At 36.4% G+C, this 18,628-nt stretch overlaps 1 protein-coding gene across 6 annotated transcripts in view; it reads left to right on the forward strand.

The window, feature by feature from the left end:
* PTPRD (protein tyrosine phosphatase receptor type D) overlaps window positions 1–18,628 on the forward strand; it is a 353,173-nt gene that overhangs the window by 221,560 nt on the left and 112,985 nt on the right. For 3 of the 6 annotated variants that reach the window (XM_079329956.1, XM_079329958.1, XM_079329957.1), the window contains exons 8-13: window positions 128–709; window positions 8,468–8,601; window positions 9,874–10,018; window positions 13,285–13,590; window positions 14,630–14,823; window positions 16,624–16,650. In XM_079329956.1, the coding sequence (XP_079186082.1) occupies window positions 128–709; window positions 8,468–8,601; window positions 9,874–10,018; window positions 13,285–13,590; window positions 14,630–14,823; window positions 16,624–16,650 (1,388 nt within the window). The remainder of the gene's footprint in view (window positions 1–127; window positions 710–8,467; window positions 8,602–9,873; window positions 10,019–13,284; window positions 13,591–14,629; window positions 14,824–16,623; window positions 16,651–18,628) is intronic. The other 3 variants (XM_079329959.1, XM_079329960.1, XM_079329961.1) reach the window with 1 other exon arrangement.

The following is an 18,628-nucleotide window of genomic DNA, read 5'->3' on the forward strand; positions in this document are numbered from 1 at the left end:
TTCTTCTTTGCATTTTGTCTTCCTCTTTTATTTTGGTTTTGTTGTTATTGTTTGTAAGCTTTTTATTCCAATAAAGAATGTCTACTCTTACATAGTGCTAACTGTATTTTTTGTTGTTTGTATTTAGCCTTACCCAAACCTCCTGGAACACCTGTGGTGACAGAAAGCACAGCAACTAGCATAACACTGACTTGGGATTCTGGAAACCCTGAGCCAGTTTCTTACTACATAATCCAACACAAACCCAAGAACTCCGAGGAGCCATATAAAGAAATTGATGGAGTGGCCACGACACGTTACAGCGTGGCTGGCCTGAGCCCTTACTCAGAGTATGAATTTCGGGTGGTTGCTGTAAATAACATCGGGCGAGGGCCACCCAGCGAGCCTGTGTCAACAAGGACTTCAGAGCAAGCACCTTCCAGTGCCCCACGCAATGTGCAGGCCCGTATGCTGAGCTCCACCACCATCCTGGTGCAGTGGGAAGAGCCCGAGGAGCCCAATGGGCAAATACAAGGGTACAGAGTTTATTACACCATGGACCCCACTCAGCACGTCAACAGCTGGATGAAGCACAATGTGGCTGACAGCCACATTACCACCATTGGGAATCTCGTGCCCCAGAAAACATACTCTGTGAAGGTTCTTGCTTTTACTTCTGTTGGGGATGGACCACTTTCTAGTGACATTCAAGTCATCACTCAAACAGGAGGTAAGCTAACAATTAGCAAAATTTGTGAAAGAGATTTTCAGTTTAAAATATTGCACAATAAACTACCCGTCAAGTATAGCCAGTTTATTCAGGCAGTTTTTGCAGATAACATTTTCTCAATTTCATGGTGCCAGTAATCTTCTGAGAGTGGAAATTACCCCTTCATGCTTTCTTTCTTCATCAGCGTCAAGAAATCTATCTGCAGTGCAGCTAAAGTCTCAGGGAAACATTCAGCCTGGAGGTGGCTAAATCTTACAGCTTTTGTTTGGCAGTGCTCTGTGCACTAAACTATTTGTTAGTAGTTCATCATGGCTTTTATTGAAGTGTTATTTGTGGGTTCTGGTGGGTTTTGTTTAGGTGCATGTAGTTTTCCTATGCCGTATCCCTCTAGAGAATATTGCTTTTGGAAATTCAAAATGTATGTGTACTGCATATGTAATCAACTAGTTGGTAAGATTCTGGGAATCTAGAAAACATGGGAGCATTAAATAAAACAAACCTTCATGTAGGTTCAAGCAAGCAGGTTTGTACACATTGGATTTATAAGTCAAATCAAACCTGCCCCTACAAAATGCGTACCACAGGGTCACTATTTTCTTGGTTTATGTTTGCAGTTAGGTTGTTTTGTTTCAGTTGAAGAACTTCTGGGTCTATGAATTAGTTTTATTAGTAAAGGACAAGCAAGCACAGTGAAAAACATGGCAGAAAAGTTTTTATGAAGTCTAAAGTGAGAAGCTCTGGTAGAGTTACACTGCACAAAGTATTTTATTGTAGCAATAAGAAATAAAAGGTCGTTTTGTCAAGCAGTTTGTAGAAAGCTGTATAAAGTATTACTGTAGGCCAGTGATTTCCTAGAAATATATAATAGTACTTGAATTTTTTAGTACAGGAAAATTTCCTGTTGCAGAATTTAGCATCCCTCAAATTCTTAAGAACAGCTCTCTAAAGTATGACTGTAGACGTTTATGTTTCGTCCTGTTTTTTACTTCTGCATTTTACCAATATGCATTTAATAAAGACAGAAATTGATCAATTGTCCTGGAATCTTTCTAGGTGTTGTGTTGCACAAAGATCTAGATTTTGCCTTTTGCAGTATCTCAGCTAATAAGTTACAGAATTTTAGATTTTATGGTGGTAGATCAAAATGTGTCTGTTTGCACATGCAAATATGAATATATACAGCGTAGTTTAATTTAGGCATTTTCACCCATTTTCAGAGAACTGGTTTTTGTATTGATATCTGACTTCTGATTGAATCCACATGCATAAAGCTTTTCCAGAAGAAGATTTAGTGAGCTCCTTATCTGTATTTTCACTCACAGCTGTAAACCTCTTAGATTAGCAAGTGTCTGACAGTGGCTTCCCCAGTGAAGGATGAAGGAATCAAAATAATGAGCACCGAGGCTCAGCTGGACTGGCCCAAGTTACATTACTTTCTGAGGTCACTTCAGAGAAGCAAGCATGTCCATCTGTTTCCAATTACTGTTGCAATCTGAAGAAATTACAACAACAGCAACAGTGCTGGAGGGTTTCTCAATACATTATTTCAATGTTTAATTGTGACTGTGTTAAAGAAATTGCAAGAAAGCAAAGAATGGGGCATACAGGAAGCATATTTATGCATTGATACTTTCAATTGAAATACAAATGTTTCAAGTAATAAAAGACAGAAAAGGTAAGAAAGTCTAGTGAAGTTGTCCAGTTCAGGGTATGGTTAAAAACTGGGATTTTCCTACCTCTCTATCCAGTAATTTCTCTTCAGTGAACATCATAGAAAAAGTGCCATCTTTGCCCTTCTCTTCCAGATTTGCTGCAATCTGAATATGAATATTTTAGTTTAAGTCTCTCAAAATTAAACACATTCCAAATATTAAATGGATTTAATGGAAACATTTTAAAAGAATTAAAGTAGGAGTGGGGTACTAATTACATTTGGTTGATTTTATTTTAAACAAATAAGCCTGCCATTATATATATTTAGCTTAACCCTCACTTTGGGGATATTAGAGCATAGATAAAACAAAACCTTGCTGCCGTGTATGACTTACAGGCTCTCTTAGATGCTTCAGAGTTTTCCTGCCTTAAGTGTATTTTGATCTTTGGAGAGAGATTGTAAAAATGAATAATTTGTTCTTTAAAAACTGTTTAGAGGAATTTTTGTTTTCTTAGTATAGCAGAATTATTCTTTTGAAATGGTTGTATAAGTGGCTTTGTTCTTTGCAGGTCAGCTGAAACTCTACTGATAGTGAAATTTAGATTTTTAATTAAAATATTGACTGGGAACATGTAGTTTGTGGGGAAGAGAAGAATATATTTTTCATGCAGCCAGACACTGAGAAAAACCCAAAAAAGTTCAGTTTTGGTGTTCATTATTTTTCTTAGGCATTCGAAGGCAAAGCCATGTCCTGTTGTCCAGTTGTTTTCAGCAGTGCTTTCTTTATGGTTAAAAGAGAGATTCTGTAATAAGAAAAGAACTGTGGAGCTGAGCCTTTTGAGAAAAAGCAGTTCAATTCCAAAAGTTAAGATAGTTTTTATTCTGCATTTTGGGCCAGAGGATTAGATTCTGTTGAGAATGGAGTCAGGACTGATCTATTATGCAGGTTAATTGACTTACCAAATTTTAGAATAAATAAATATTGATATAAATTTCAGTGTGATACTAAAATTATTGCTTTATGTTTTTGTTTTGTTTTTGATCTTGTTTTTGTTTTTGCTCTTGGTTTGTTTTGTTTTTTTTTTAACTTTGTTAGAAAACAAAACCAGGACATACTTCTGGTAACCCCTTTCTGGGCTTAAACTTGTCATAAGAATGTGTACTCTGAGAAACATATTTTAATCTGTGTGTGCTGCCAGGAAAATTGAGAGTTTTGTACTGTCCGGGTTTGGGTCGCATTTCATTTCATTTCATTTCACTGCATTTCATTTCATTTCAACCAACAAAGAGAGGATAGCTACTGAAGGAATTAAGTGAATCTTTTGTTCTGAGCTTAGGTAGTAAGAGAGGAGGGAGATACACAAGGTCTATTGGATAGGGAATTACTAGAAAAAGAGATAGAGGAAAAAAATTAACAAATATTCAGGGAAATGAATGTGTACCTGTTAGCTTATATTTCTGTGGAAAAAATATAAAACATACATACAAAACATATTGTTAATTTTAAATTTGAAGACTGAGGTTTATTACAATTATGAAACACGCTTTGAACATAGGAAAAGGATAGTAATGAGAAATTTTCAGACTTGCAGGGCACGTAAATGGAGCCTTAGATTCAACAAAATTAATGTTTCTGGATTTTTATGGTACAAGAAGATTAGAAATTCAGAGAAAGAGTTGGTAGCAAGGAAGCACTGTTCTGTGTTGTAGCAAGGTAGCTACTTTACCAGACATTTAAATTTTTTTTTAGGAACAGGGAAACCTGATTTCTCTGAAACTCCACAGTCCTAGCTTAAGGTCTTTGTGAAGCATTTCATGGAATGGATTTCCATGTGAAAGGAGTTGAGAGCATGTAGCTAGAAACTCAACTCAAAGCAAGAAGCAGGTGGGTGAGTGACAGAATGTTTAGGGTTGAAAGGGACCTCTGGAGATCATCCAGTCCAACTGCTCTGCCAAGGCAGGGTCACCTGGAGCAAGTGACAAAGGAGCACATCCAGGTGGGTTTTGAATGTCTCCAGAGAGGGAAACACCACAGCCTCCCTGGGCAGCCTGTCCCAATGCTCTGCCACTCTCAATATGAAGAGATTCTTCCTCAGGTTGAGGAGAAACTTCCTGTGTTAGTTCATGGCCACTTCTTCATCCTGTCTCTGGGCACCATTGGGAGGAGTCCACCACTGTCCTTGTGGCACAGTCCTTTGAGATACCTACATGTACTGATGCTCAGGTGGGGTAAGCAATAGTTTTTTAATTTACTTAAATTTTTAAATTTCCTTCAAGGGATATTTCTGGTCAGGTAGGAGAGACTATTTCAGCTTTTGAATAACTCCACTACTCTCAATGTAGTAGTGGCACTTTTGTTAAGTGCCCTAGTCTCTATTTTGCTTCATTTAAAGGCTAACATGATTAGTTCAGTATTGAGGATTTTATCTTCACACATTGATAATTTATCTCTTCACTGTGTTTTTTAGTCATTCAGACAAGACCAGGTGGACTCTCTTTAAGACTGATTAACACATTTCTTTGATTCTCTAGGCTACCACTATGTCAGTAAGAGATAATATTTGAAGAAGGTGATTTATGGATTTCTGATTACTTTTCACATAATATACTTTACACATAATATGCTTTTTTAAAATCTAAAATGTGTAGTAGGTAATTATTTTGAGCACTGTGTTTCTTTTTTTTATTCTGCTATCTTCAGACTCATTTGAAGAGTCTATTTCAGCTGTAGCAGAGAGACAGTGGGAGAGCACAGTGCATCTATTACTCATTTTGTATGATACTCATTTTTTAATTATATTCTATTAGGACTTGTTATTTTAAAAAACACATTTATTGTTTGCAAAGCAAAAACTCTGGAGCATAGTAGCTCTTTAGTTGTAAGAGTTCCTCTGTGGAGTCTCATACTTCTTTCAGAGAAATCAGAAGCTTATACTCTTGGTCCCTTTAGGTTTATTGTAAATTCTCTTGGCCCATTTATTGTCCTTGGCAAAACTGATTTCTTGCTGAACTCACTGAGTTTTATTCAAGGTATGGATTTCACCCTAGCAATGTCATGGAACCCTTTCTGTCCTGGAGACTGTCCTCTTTTTCCATTATCACTCACAAACCCTGCATGGTCCTGGAGTAGTTTTCTGATTATCTCAGCCATCTGAATTGCTGTGCAGGGAGTAGGCAAGTGAAAATGTAGAATTTGATGCGAAGTTTTGGACAAAGCAGTTGGGGACTTTTGTTACAGTGGTTTTGTTATTGCATTGTAGTCTTTCATTTTATGTACTGCTTAAGATATATTTAGAAGAAGAAAGAGATACACTTGGAGCACACAGAAGTTAAGGGTTTTAATGTACTTTTTTTAGACCATATTGGCCTCAAAACGGAAAAGACAGTATTGAGAGAATGCTCATGCAAAACCATCCCATTTAGTGGCTGCCCATATACAGTAGTAATATGGAGTTAGATTTGATGTGTGACATTGAAAACACTTCACTAAGAGTACAAAGTCGACTATGCATACATTTTTTTTAGGTTTGTTTTCTCTGAAGGACACCACTAGCTTCTGTCGGCTCCAGCCTGGCTTAGTTCCTATGCGTCACCCAAGATTCTTTTTAACAGATGTGTTTTCTAGGTATAAATCCTAAATAGTTTAGAAGTAAATTGTTCCACTTACTTAGCCAGTACTTTTCCTTTGATACTGGATTCCATACCAGAGTTTATCAGCAATAATGTATGTTCAGTTTCTCTTATTTATTTTTCTTTCTTCTTCATCATCTCTTATCTGTTTGGACCAGTGCAGATTTCCCTGTCACCTTTTTCTTCTGTCAGTGTTTTCAGGTTCAGAGTTGCCTAATTGTAGTTAAAAAAATCTGAGGGGAGACTAATTGTTGAAGCAAGATATTTGACAAACAGCATTTGGAAAACTCCAATTAGCCATCAGCTTGTCATATAAAATGATTGAGAATTGCAGACCTAAGATGACAAAGGGTTTGGGTTTTTTAGAAAGGAATACTTGGAGAATTAGGGTCCTCAAACACATAGAGAGACAGGAAATACCCTTATTTCTCCATCTGCTGCCATATTTATCATAACAGATGGTACCAGCCTTCACATGTGTCACTTGACTGATCATTTACTATTACTGCCTGGCTATGCTCTTCAGTTCATGTATCCATACATTAAGAAGAGATCGTAGCATCATAGGACCATTCTTGCTGGCAGGATGGTTATCTGGGGGGGTGTCCAGCCACAGCCACTGCCCAGAGCAGCCTCACCTCTGGGTTCAGACTGAGTTTCCTAGGGCTTCACCTGCTTGACATGTAGAACCCCTCAGAGGTGGTGTGGTCCAACTCCTTAGGCCCTGGCTGCTTTTCTGGGTTGTCATGAGCCTCTCATGTTTCAGCTTGTGCACTGCCTCTCACCTGCACACTCTCTGAAGAGCCTGGCTGAATCTCTTCCATCCCTTCTGTCACTGCTGGGAGTGCTGTTGAGAGCCATCCATTCTCCCAGCTGAACCATTGCCAGCAGTGCAGCCTGTCCTTGCAAAATTGGAATCTGTCACAAATACTTAGTTGACGTTTCCTGTAATGGCTCCCCATGCTTTGGGGTCATTTCCTCTTTGCATTTTGCAGGACTCAGGCAGTGGTCTCTTTACAGACCAGACATCTTTTAGAAAATTATCTAGTTAGTCCTGCCCCTTTTTATTCCTGTAAAGGAGTTGGTCTGCTGTTACTCTCAGCCACTCACTCATTAAAAAAAAAAAAATAAAAAAAATAAAAATTTGGTAGAGACTTTCAGTGTCTCTAGTCTCCAGTGTCTCCACTGTCTTCTCTCTCCAGGAGTTTGAATATGCACTTCATGTAGAAAGGTGTTTTGAAAGTTAGATATCAAATCTGTACCAGAATACACAGGGGCAGTGTTCTTAAACTGATACTCTGTATAGGTCTTGGAAATTTAAAAAAAAAAAAAGCAAATTATTTTAACAGTTTACCCTCTGAGATTTTTAGGTCTTTTACTGTACTAAAGGAACATATTTGTAATGCTATAATAGAATTCTTTCCTGATAAATGTTAGTGAAACTTACCATTATTGTCATATCCTACTTCTTACACCTGTTCTCGGTGTGTGCTAAGTACATCTTTTTATTTTTCCTCTGAAAAAAATGTCACATTTTATTCTTGAACAGCTAGAGATGCTGTGGAAAACTGTTTCATGCCTTATCAACAGCGCTATTAGCTGAAAGTAATGTTTTAGATCTTGGGTGCCAAAACTATTGTACACAATCGAATGATATTGTTATGTTTTGCTGTCTTTTCCTAGTCAACCTTATCATTTGCTTTACATTTGAAGAAGTAAATTAGGACAATATTTAGCATGGATGATTTCTGTGACCATTGCACATGATATAACAACAGAGAATGTTCTTGACTAGTGCAGTCAAAAGTGCATTTTGCTTCTTGCAATTAGAAGGTTTTATCATTAGAAATGAAGGTATATTTGTAAAAATACCAGTCATTAACAGACAGAAATACATCACTTAATGAGCAATTAGCTGAGTATCTCCTCACTGGGTTATAACTGCTTCAGGTTAAGCAAGCTGGGTATTGTATGTGGGTGTCTTCTTAAAGACCAGGATGTGTTTACTATCTTCCATTTCTGAGCTGAGAAAAAAAATTTCATCTGGAAATGCATGTAATAGTTTTAACACTTTATTCTAGACTACTTCAGCTAGTCATATGTTCTATTAGTTTTTTCTCATACTTACATAAATACATAGATGCATATATATGCCAATTCACAAATAGGTTATTAGATTGATGGAATTCATCACCAGCCACGTCTTCAATTGCATTTTAATTCTGTTTGCTTTATTTATACTGAAAAAAGACTTATTTGAAATCCTTGATAATGTTTAACATGTTAATTAAATGTATCATTATTCTTTTTCTGTGCTTAGATAAATTTGTTTCATAGTACTGTGAATCAATTTAAGTTCAATAAGATAAATAAAAGTAATATTGCATGCCATGTTCTGATAACATTTTAAAATATTCAAAAGTATTGAAGTACCCAAATTAATAATTGGCAACATTGCTTAACTTTTTCTTTAGTGCCTGGTCAGCCACTGAACTTCAAAGCAGAGCCTGAGTCTGAAACGAGCATACTGCTTTCCTGGACACCGCCACGGTCTGATACCATTTCCAGCTACGAATTGGTTTACAAAGATGGAGAGCATGGGGAGGAAGTAAGCATCAAAATTATGCATCTTTTTAATCATCTTTTATAAGTTGGACATAAAATGCGGCAATGGTTTAAGTTTCATGTTCTAGTTATTTGCTTAGTAGAAACGCCTTGATGTTTAGGTTTGATATTAGGTTTGTTAAGCCCAGTAATTAGCCCAGTGACAGACTGAAAGTGTGTGAACAGCAAAAAATGTTGTCAATGGTTACCAGCCAGTGGAATTTTTCCGTAAACAGCAATGAATCCTCCACAGAAATTCCATCCACTTCCAGACATTATGTCTTTTTGAGCCTATTTCTCCATAAAGGCTTGTAAGCAAAAATTTCTAGGGGCATTTTATGGATACATTAAGGCTTTTTTTTGAGTTTATACTTGAACTTTGAAATCTATTTTCAGTCTTAGATAATTTTTGTTTCTCTGTGGAGTTGTGTAAAAGAATTCCCAAGCTTTTCTGATATTTCAGTAATAATTGAGAACAAAGCAGGATGTTCTTACTAAACATTAAAACCTGCAATAGACTTGTTCTGTACCATTACTTCATAAGGAATTTTCAGTTTGTGGGCCTCTATCATGTTTGCGCTGTAAACTTTAGAATAAACTGTTCTACTGCTAGGGAAAATGCCATATTACCAAGTGTCACAGAGAAAAGAAAGCCAGGAGTCTCAGAAGGACACAGGGGATTGTCAGCCTCATTAGTTTTTCCTGCATCTTCAAGTCATTGCTGATACTTCAACTGATCTTATGTTTATGGCAGCTTCACACATACACCGAAACTCATAAGTTGATTTTGTGGAAGGGGGCCAGGTCTGTATTTCACTTCCAAATAGGATGCAGGCCACTGCTTAATAAGTTACCCTGTGAAAGAATTTGCTTTTAATACTTTGAAACCAAATTCAACTACAAAGTTAAACCCAAGATAACTTACACTGTAAAATCACTGCCATAAAAGACCGTTATAAGTAAGGCTTTGTTCATGTGTATACTCTGAAAAGGTTTTCATACTTTCTATATAAGTATTTGTTCCTCCAACAGTCTAGCTTTGTTTGTAGCTCTGATTTTCACCTTTTAAAACTGTTGACTTTAAAAAATAGGTTATTAATGTTTGTCAAAAGTAAGGTATTCAGTTTTGGTCTTGTTTAGTTTGGTTTTGCTCTGCTTTATTTTCTTGAATTTAAGCTTCTCCGTATGGTTTTATCGCAGTATAAAAGCATACGGGCAATATCTGGAATCCCAAGTCTCTGGATACTAAGCAGGTTGTTCTCTTATCTGCTTCTAGCAACGAGTTTCCACAGAACCTACCACGTCGTATCGCCTGCAGGGCTTGAGGCCAAACAGCCTGTACCTGTTCCGCCTAGCTGCACGGTCTCCTCAAGGCCTGGGGGCCTCAACAGCAGAGATCTCAGCCAGAACCATGCAGTCAAGTAGGTGTCTCTCCTTGAAGTATTTATTCTCTCTGTTGCTCTTTCTCAACCAGATTAATCTCAGTAGACCAGGTAGGCAGCAGCTGAGAAAAAAGCAAAATGCAGTATTCATGTTGCTTGATGCAGCAAAAGAATGGTTAAAATGTGTGTTTTAGAGGTGTATTGTCATCAACTTAATATGAGTGGCTTTTACATAGCTTCATAAAAGCACACAAATAAACCAGTGTCTAAAGAGGCAATATAATGTTTTCATAATAAAATTTTACTTTATAATAAGGTGAAATGTTGTATCATGCAATAGGTGTGCATTAATAACAGTCCTTAACCAATAAAATTGCACATCCCCAGTCTGCACACTTCCTAGGTTGTTTCTGCAGCATCTCCCTGAAGTGATTTGTAGATTGGATCAGGCTGAATATTTCGGGATGGACCAGATATTTCTTAACAATTCTTTTATAGTATCTTGTCATTCTGATTTTGTTCAATTTTCTTAATCTGGGCTTTTTACGATGTTCAGTCATTTTCTACTAGGAGAAAAACAGTTTGAGATTTAAAAATCTGTCAGGATTTACATATACACCTGAAAACATTTAAATTAGGACTTAATTAAATCAATTATTCAGCAATGATGTCCAGAAGGATTATTCTTACCTGATAAGTTATGCTTTCCTGACAAGTTTGCATTACGTGTCATTGAAAAACTTACTACAGTTCTATTTGCACTTGTTTTAAGTTAAATTGCCTGTTCTTAAAAATTATTCAAAACACCAAGTTCAGTTTCTCAGTTGACATGAGGTTTTTTTTTAATTTGCAGTCATGACACAATTGTTCCTTGTTAGTGTTATATATTAATATCAATTAGTGTGACTGGAGAAACAGTGCTTCTCACCTTTAAGCAAATGTGTTTCTGAAGTATTTCTAAGGCACTTTGAATAAGCACAAAAAATCACATAAAAGACAAGGTTAGTTTTAGATATAGTGGCAAGGCAACTTTTCAGTTTAGTAATTTTGAATGAATAACTTGATTAAGAAATGGTTATTTATTTATTCTGGGAGCCATTTTAACTATTTAGAATGCTCATTATCATATATTGGGTAAAGATTGCTTAGACTCCATACAAAAATAAAGCTCTAGGAGGCAAGGCTGCATGTTCCATATATTATAAGCACATTGCCATTGAATATATAAGCACATTGTCTTGAATAAATGTTATGTTTTGCTCAGCCTTGTGTCTTCAGACAGTAGAAAAATCCAGTTGATTTCAGTGGTTAGATACAAGTTACTTGGTGCAAAGATTACATTAAAAAAAAAGTGCAATTAAGAAAAAACCATATATGTGTTAATAAAACTGGTTAAAGTAGCCTTCAAATTACCTTTAGTTGCATAAGTGCAATATTTTGCATTTTCAGAGTATAATGGATTAAAAATTAATAAACTTATGTGCTTTTCTTAGCAATATTCACCAGAATGTGCTACTGCCTTTCATCTAGATATCAGTGGAAGATGCTGCAGGGATTTATTTCTTTTTTGTAAGACCCTTAAGATATTTTACATGTATTTTACTTCCTGCACAAGTTAATGGTAGAAGGGGGATCCATTTGTTTTGAGTACTTGATTGCTGAATTGGTCTATAAAAATAGCTCCAGATGTGTTAATTCTCATCTGTTTTTCTGCCCACCTCCTTAGTTAATCACAATACTAGTAAATTCCCTCCCATCTTCCCTTTGGAGAAGCAATGTACCATACTGAGTAAAAAGCCATTGATCCCTGCAGAAAGAGCTGTAGGGAGCCAACAGATACATGCAGAATACAACACATAAATGCAGTAGGTCACAGCAGAGTCCTAGGCCTTCTCTATTGTTTTAATTTTGTTTGATGTGACTATTACAAGAATGTATAAGTGTCTGTTTGGTTTTTTTTTCCCTTAAGAAATTGGAAGAAAAGGTAGATAAGGGATGTAAAGGCTAGTAAAGGTCTTGCACACAAAATGTATATTTTTTTTTAAAAAGACAGGAGGTAGAAATAAGAAAGGAGTTCACATCCCCTCCTTCCAGTTTGAATTATGACTCCTTTTTTTGTTGCTCTGAATGATCTGTTAGTAAGCATAGATTTTGGTAAGCCAAAGTGCATTTAAGCACATAAATTCATACCTAACTTTCAGTACTTGATGTGCTTTACTGAAAGTAGTGGAATGACATGCATGCTTAAATGCTCTGAAGCTTGAAAAAAGTAAATATGCTAACATGATCCTTTGAGAACAAATGAGTAAAGGTGAGCATTTCTGCTCTGGAAGGCTGGTGATACTGACAGGAGACGAAACAGAGTCAGAAACTCATATTCTGACATGCTGAGCTTGTGAACTCACTTTGTAAAATGAATGCCTGCTTTCTTTACACGCTGTTTGGGATAGATTTTTTTTTCCCCCTGTAGAAGTAATATACATTACTGGTAGGATTAATTCTTTGCTAGCAAAGGTGTCTCCATGAGGAGTTAAAAAAATAAAACTGAGAGCTGATCTAGGGTAAGTACAAGTTACAGTCAGAATCAACAAGCCTGTCACTTTTTCCTGGTAGGTAAATCTTTGACTAAGACTTTGTTTATCTTCTATGGACTGCATGCTCATAGTATGTTAGCTACAGTAAGTGTTTCAGTAAATGCTTTCAATTTAAATGTAGTTTATGATTGACTTTTGTGAGGCAGACTCATTAAAAAAAAAAAAAGGTAATTTGTTTATGAGAATGGAAAGGCTGCAAAAATGGCAACCTGTGAAGCAATTTCTAGCAATTATTGCAAGTTTTTGGGAATTTTGTAAAAAGAGATTTTCTGTCTTAAGGAAAGTTTGAAGGGGATGTCTAAATTTGTAAGTAAATACATGTCATGTGTTATTTAAAATGTTACAGCTTGCACTAATTGCAAGGATTATAAAGATAGATCAGTAGTCATAGAAGTATCACGCTTTTGTTTTATTTCAAGAAGAATTTTAATTACAGGTAGGTAATATTATTTTGAGGCTTCATATTCATATATTTCCCCTACATCCTTTTTCACCATTTAGTTTGTCTGTTCATTTTCAGTTTCCTTTTAATAAGCCAAGGTGCATATGATTATCTGACGTTTTGCTTTTTTGAGTTTCTACTTTTTTTGTTTGTTTATTATTTTCATTTGGTTCTCTTTTATTTATTTTTAATTTTTTTCTTTTGTTCATTTTTTCCAATCACTTCTATCCTTCCACTCAAATCCTCCTTTAACCCACTACTGAAATTAGAGCCATCAGCTCCTCCTCAAGACATTAGTTGCACAAGCCCCAGCTCCACTAGCATTTTGGTAAGTTGGAAACCTCCACCGGTGGAAAAACAGAATGGCATTATCACTGCATACTCCATCAAGTACGTTGGGATTGATGGAGAAGATGTCAAGCCCCATGAAATTTTGGGAATTTCCTCGGAAAGTACCCAGTACCTTTTGGAACAGCTGGAAAAATGGACTGAGTACCGGATCTCTGTGACTGCTCACACTGATGTTGGACCTGGCCCAGAGAGCCTGGCAGTATTGATTCGGACAGATGAAGATGGTATGTTGCCTCCACTACATCAGTTTGCACCTCTGTCATCTGCTGTCTTTTCTATAGGCTAACAGTAATTTTTTCTGCTCCTCTGTTTTTTTCCCAACTGTAACCAGATATTATCACCCTCTGAGATTTTTAATCAAAGACTGTTCTTTCTACGCCATTTTTCTATTTGGTATTTTTGCATTTTTTTATCAGAATTTTTTTTTTTTTTGCAAGTGACTTGAATCTGCTGCTCCTTTGAGCCTATGCATATCCTTCTTGCTCCTCCTTTACTGAAAAATGACTCTTAGAGAAAAACTTTCTGCTTTTTCCTTGATTTTATGGTCATGGTCATTTTCAAACAGTTATGTCTATAAACTTTTTCAGGTCTTGGTTTTTTGGTTGTTTGTTTTGTTGGTTTTTTTTGTTTGTTTGTTTGTTTTTTTAACTGCTTTCTTCTTCCATATTGTACTTTTTGATTTGAGGGGTTTTTTTTGGACTGTGGTTTTTGTTATTGGCTTTTTTTTTTTTTACTTTTGTTTTTTGATCTTGGAAAACTGATGCTCCACACATTTTCTTTTCTTCCATTCTTGAAAGTGACAGAAGACAGCCTTGTAATCAGCCTCCTTTTTATCCTGAGGAAAAAAACAAACCAAAATAAATCATAGAACTTGACAAACAAACAAAAAAAAAAAGGTGGTTTTTTTTTTAATCTTTTGTGGTTTTGTTATTATTATAGCATTATTATTTTAATGATTAAAATATCTCTTTGTACTCTAATGCTTTGAATCTCAAAGCATCTTCCTTGGCTTTTGTACATTTTTACATGTTTTTCTATTTCTCTAATACTCCTTTTTCTTCCATTTTTTTGCATCAGTCATGTTTTTTGATCTTTTCACTGAAAGGTAGAGCAGATTTGTTGAGCATTTTCATTTGCTGAATGATTTGTATTCTTCAAAGACAGCATAGTGAGTCTGCCCTTTCTTTAAAAAAAAGAAAGAAGCGAAAGCCATGGGCGGGGCAGGTGGCTGTAATTGTCTTGTGTCCAATGGTGTTGTTCCAGTTCCTAGCGGTCCTCCTCGCAAAGTCGAGGTGGAGGCTGTCAACTCCACTGCTGTCAAAGTGTCCTGGCGCTCGCCTGTGCCCAGCAAGCAGCACGGACAGATACGGGGGTACCAGGTCCACTACGTGAGGATGGAAAACGGGGAGCCAAAGGGCCAGCCCATGCTGAAGGACATCATGCTGGCAGATGCACAGGTAATTGGGGCACACTCTTCTTTTCTAGGTCACAGTGAAAACATCTCATTTACCAGAGAGCAATCCAAAACTGCCTTTTGTTGTTGAGGGCCTTTTTCTATTCAACAGTTTACCAGCTAGTATTTTTTGTGTCTATTTTAAAAACTTTTTTTCAGAACACTTTAAAGGCTCCTGGGCCAAAGCAAGACACCTCCTCTCTATTGATCTAAATGCTAGGCTGTGTCATTATTCTGATTCTGTTAAACCTAGGGACTTTATGTGTACTCTGAAGTTCTAAAGCATCACGGTAATCTGAGCCAGTGAAAGCCAGTAAAGTAAACTGTGCATGGTCTGATTCACCCATTTCATATTTGGTTGCTTCAGTGGAGAGCCTAGAATCATTAGCAGCCTGCATTAGCCTTTTTCTCTGACCAGCTTGTACACACCTTACTACACATTTCACAAGAAATTAATGCTCTTAATACAACTTTAGAAACCATTAAGGTACTATACTTTCCATTATTCATATCAGCAATCTCATGCTTATTTATACTGCAAAATTTCCTATCTGTTTTAGAAATTACAAGATTATGAGATAAAAAAATCATTCAGTTTAAAACTTCTCAATCTAGGATTTTACTGATTGAGATATACCAGTACTCTGTGAAACTTAAGGTTTCCAAAGCTCCTGAAACCGAAGGAGTCATCCATTAACATGTCTCACTGCTAGCTCACAGTTTATGACTGGATTGACTGGAAATAAAAAGAAATCAAAGAGTAAAATCTGTCTTGTAAGCTTTTTACAGGAATAAAAATATGGAGGATTACCCTTTCCCCCCCCCCCCCCCCCCCTTTTCAGTCTAAGTTCTGAATTTCAGATTTGCAGAGAACTCTGGGGAATAGATCTCCTACACCTGCATTTTGCTCATGATTCTATTTGCAAAGTACTGTGTCTGTTTCTGGGCAAGTTGGTGCCTGTACTTTTCTATTTTGGAAAACATGGCGTTCTCATGGCATTCTCCCTGTTGAAATTCAGTGGAGACAAAGATGAAAGTAGATCAGGAAGTGGGAAGGGAAAGGAAAAAGGGAGAGGAGATGGAAAAAAGGACGTACGAGTGTGCTTTGGTTCTCCTCTTCCTTTCAGCCTCTCTGTGGTAGGGGATTAAAACGATCTTAAACACTAGAAGGTCAGTAACTGGAGACTAGATGAGATATTAGAGTCTCCAAATACCATAAAGGCAGAAGTTGTATTGCTTCTTTTGTCAAGTTTAGCTTTGACCTACCCACTTGCTACTGTTTCACAGAGGATAGCCGACTCCTTTCTCTTCCCACCTCTCCCTCCTGCCTGTAATACTTCTATGATACATGTGATCAAGGCTAGTGCAGGTATGAAGAATTTGAGGGTAAAATATCAGTGTGGTTTCAAGTCTTAATGCATTGAATTGATTTAGGAAACTGAAGCATATAGCCTGGTAACATGATTAAATAAACCAGGTAGCCTTTATTTCTGCCTTGGTAAATTTTAATAAAAACTATAATAAAATAATACTGCATGGTACAATAGGATTCATTGCTTCGTTTGTTTGTCAGTGAAAGAGAAGTAGCTGGATTTTAGGGAAAACAGAAATGGAATTAAAAATGCCTGGCCTGATTTCATTAACCAAATTTCATGTGATTCTACATGGATAATTGGAACTGTACATGAATTTTTCAGGCATCTTTCATATGCATGTTACTATAAAGAAGAGAACTTTATTTCAACCAGGCTACAAATCTGCTTTTTTTTTGTTTTTCCTTTCAACTTCCCTTACTGTAAATTAGTGGGAATATGATGATACTACTGAACATGTAAGTACTTTTTGACTGGGCAGAAAAACTTTGTGTGTTTGGGTTGAAATTTTTTTGTCTTGCTTGTTTGCTTGTAGCATTGTATGGTTTTGTATTGGGTTAGGGGTTTTTTTGTGCTTTCTTTGGGTTTGTTTTTGTTTTTTGTTTTGCGGGGTGTTTTTTTGTCATTTGCACAAATGCATGTACCTGACATAAAAAATTTTCTCTTATGACACCTTTTTCCTTTCTTGTTCTTTTTTTAATTTATTACTTTCCCAGGGAGAGTGGAATTACTGTTGCTTGCCTGTGCTGGGGTTTAGCATGATGCCAAAATGTACAGCACTGATTTGTGTTTTCATCTTTTTGATGGCTGTCACTAACTTTGCCTCACAATTTCTTCTTTACAAATGAAATAGAAGTGGTTGAGAGTTACATACCAGTAGCTGTGTTTTTCTGTATTCATTTTAAGGTTGGGTTTTTATTCTTCTGGTGTAACTGAAAGTAGAAGTCAGTTGTGCTCTCTTTTGTATAAAATAAATACATGCTATCAGAAAAGCCAGATGCCCTGCAGTGTTTATGCCTAAGTAATAATGTTTGTTGTATCCAAACCACACTTTCAGACATTACATGCAGCCATAATCTTACACCATGAGGTACTGATTGCTTTGGAAGAGGCTAGTATCTTCATAAGTCTTTCTGTTTTGTGGGTGATTTTTTGCCTTTTACAGTTTAAGTCTGGTAGTACCAGGTGCAATTTTCTAATGAATGATATTAAGTCTTTCTTATTGATTTTGGCCTTACACATCAGTTCTGAGATAGAGTATAAGAAGGGGATCTTTTGATAGTAGATTGTTATGAGCTGTTTAATTTTTTTATTTGGCTTTTTTTTTTTTGAGTTATTTTGCCCACTCATTCTGATAGTTTCCTAATTACTTCTTTATTGCTAATAACTGATTATAAAAACAATGCTGAATTCTAATCACATCTTTACTAAGCTGATATCCACTATCTTGAAAAATGCATATACTATTAATAGTTTGGCCCATGATTTTTATATTAACTTTTCATGTCTGTTCTATCTGAGGGGTGTGTGATTGCATATTTGTTATTTATTCTAGATGTATAAATACATATCCGTCTGGCAGCACTGAAATTTAGTTCAAGTTCATTCAGGCATACGAAAATGCGAAGAAGTAGTCCAATGGTTACAGGCTGGAAGCTGAGGACTCAGTGCCCATCAGTTGCCTCCAAATACTGTCCCTTTGTATTTGCACATAAGATTTATTTATGAGTGTCAAAACTTACTCCTTTTTCTGTCCTTTTATCAGGACATAAGTTTAGTACATTTCTCGAACACCATTCAGTATCTTCTGTGTGTATATACATGTGTGCACATGAAAAGACACCCCATTGCTCTGATATTTACAGCTTGATGTTGTTGCTGTTACTTTTCTCTAGCTGAAGAGCTGCTTGTTTTGTAGCTGCTGTCATCTGAGGGCCATCAAATCTATTCTCTGACCAGATTTTTAGTGGTGTTTTACATAGTTCTTTTAGACCTGAAGGACTAGTTGTCCTGAAGTCCTTTCAGATATTGAGAAGCACAGTCTACCCAGTGACTCAGGTTGCAGTGGAAGTGTTATGGAACTACTGAGGCTTTTTTGTTCAGCCAAACCATCATTACTTACAAAGTGTGCATGTAAATGCAACATTTTTCTTACTAGGCATTTTAGGACTATATCAGTGATATCCTGTTAATAACTAAGTTAAACTGAGTTTCTCATATCTACATGTGCATGTGTTTCACAGTGTCAGTAGTATTCCTCAGGCAAGGTGTTTCAGAAGACTTTTTTCTCTGTTCACACCGCTAAGTCTTTGGCCTTTTGCTTTAACTACCTGAGGCATATTATTTAGATGTGTGCTGTCCTTTATTGCTTAAGTGAGTGAAATGTTTTGCATTATCAAGTATTTCACACAGTACAGTCTGTTGGTGCACTCAGAT

This window comes from Erithacus rubecula (genome assembly GCF_903797595.1).
Source record: "Erithacus rubecula genome assembly, chromosome: Z".
In the NCBI taxonomy this organism is placed as follows: domain Eukaryota; kingdom Metazoa; phylum Chordata; class Aves; order Passeriformes; family Muscicapidae; genus Erithacus; species Erithacus rubecula.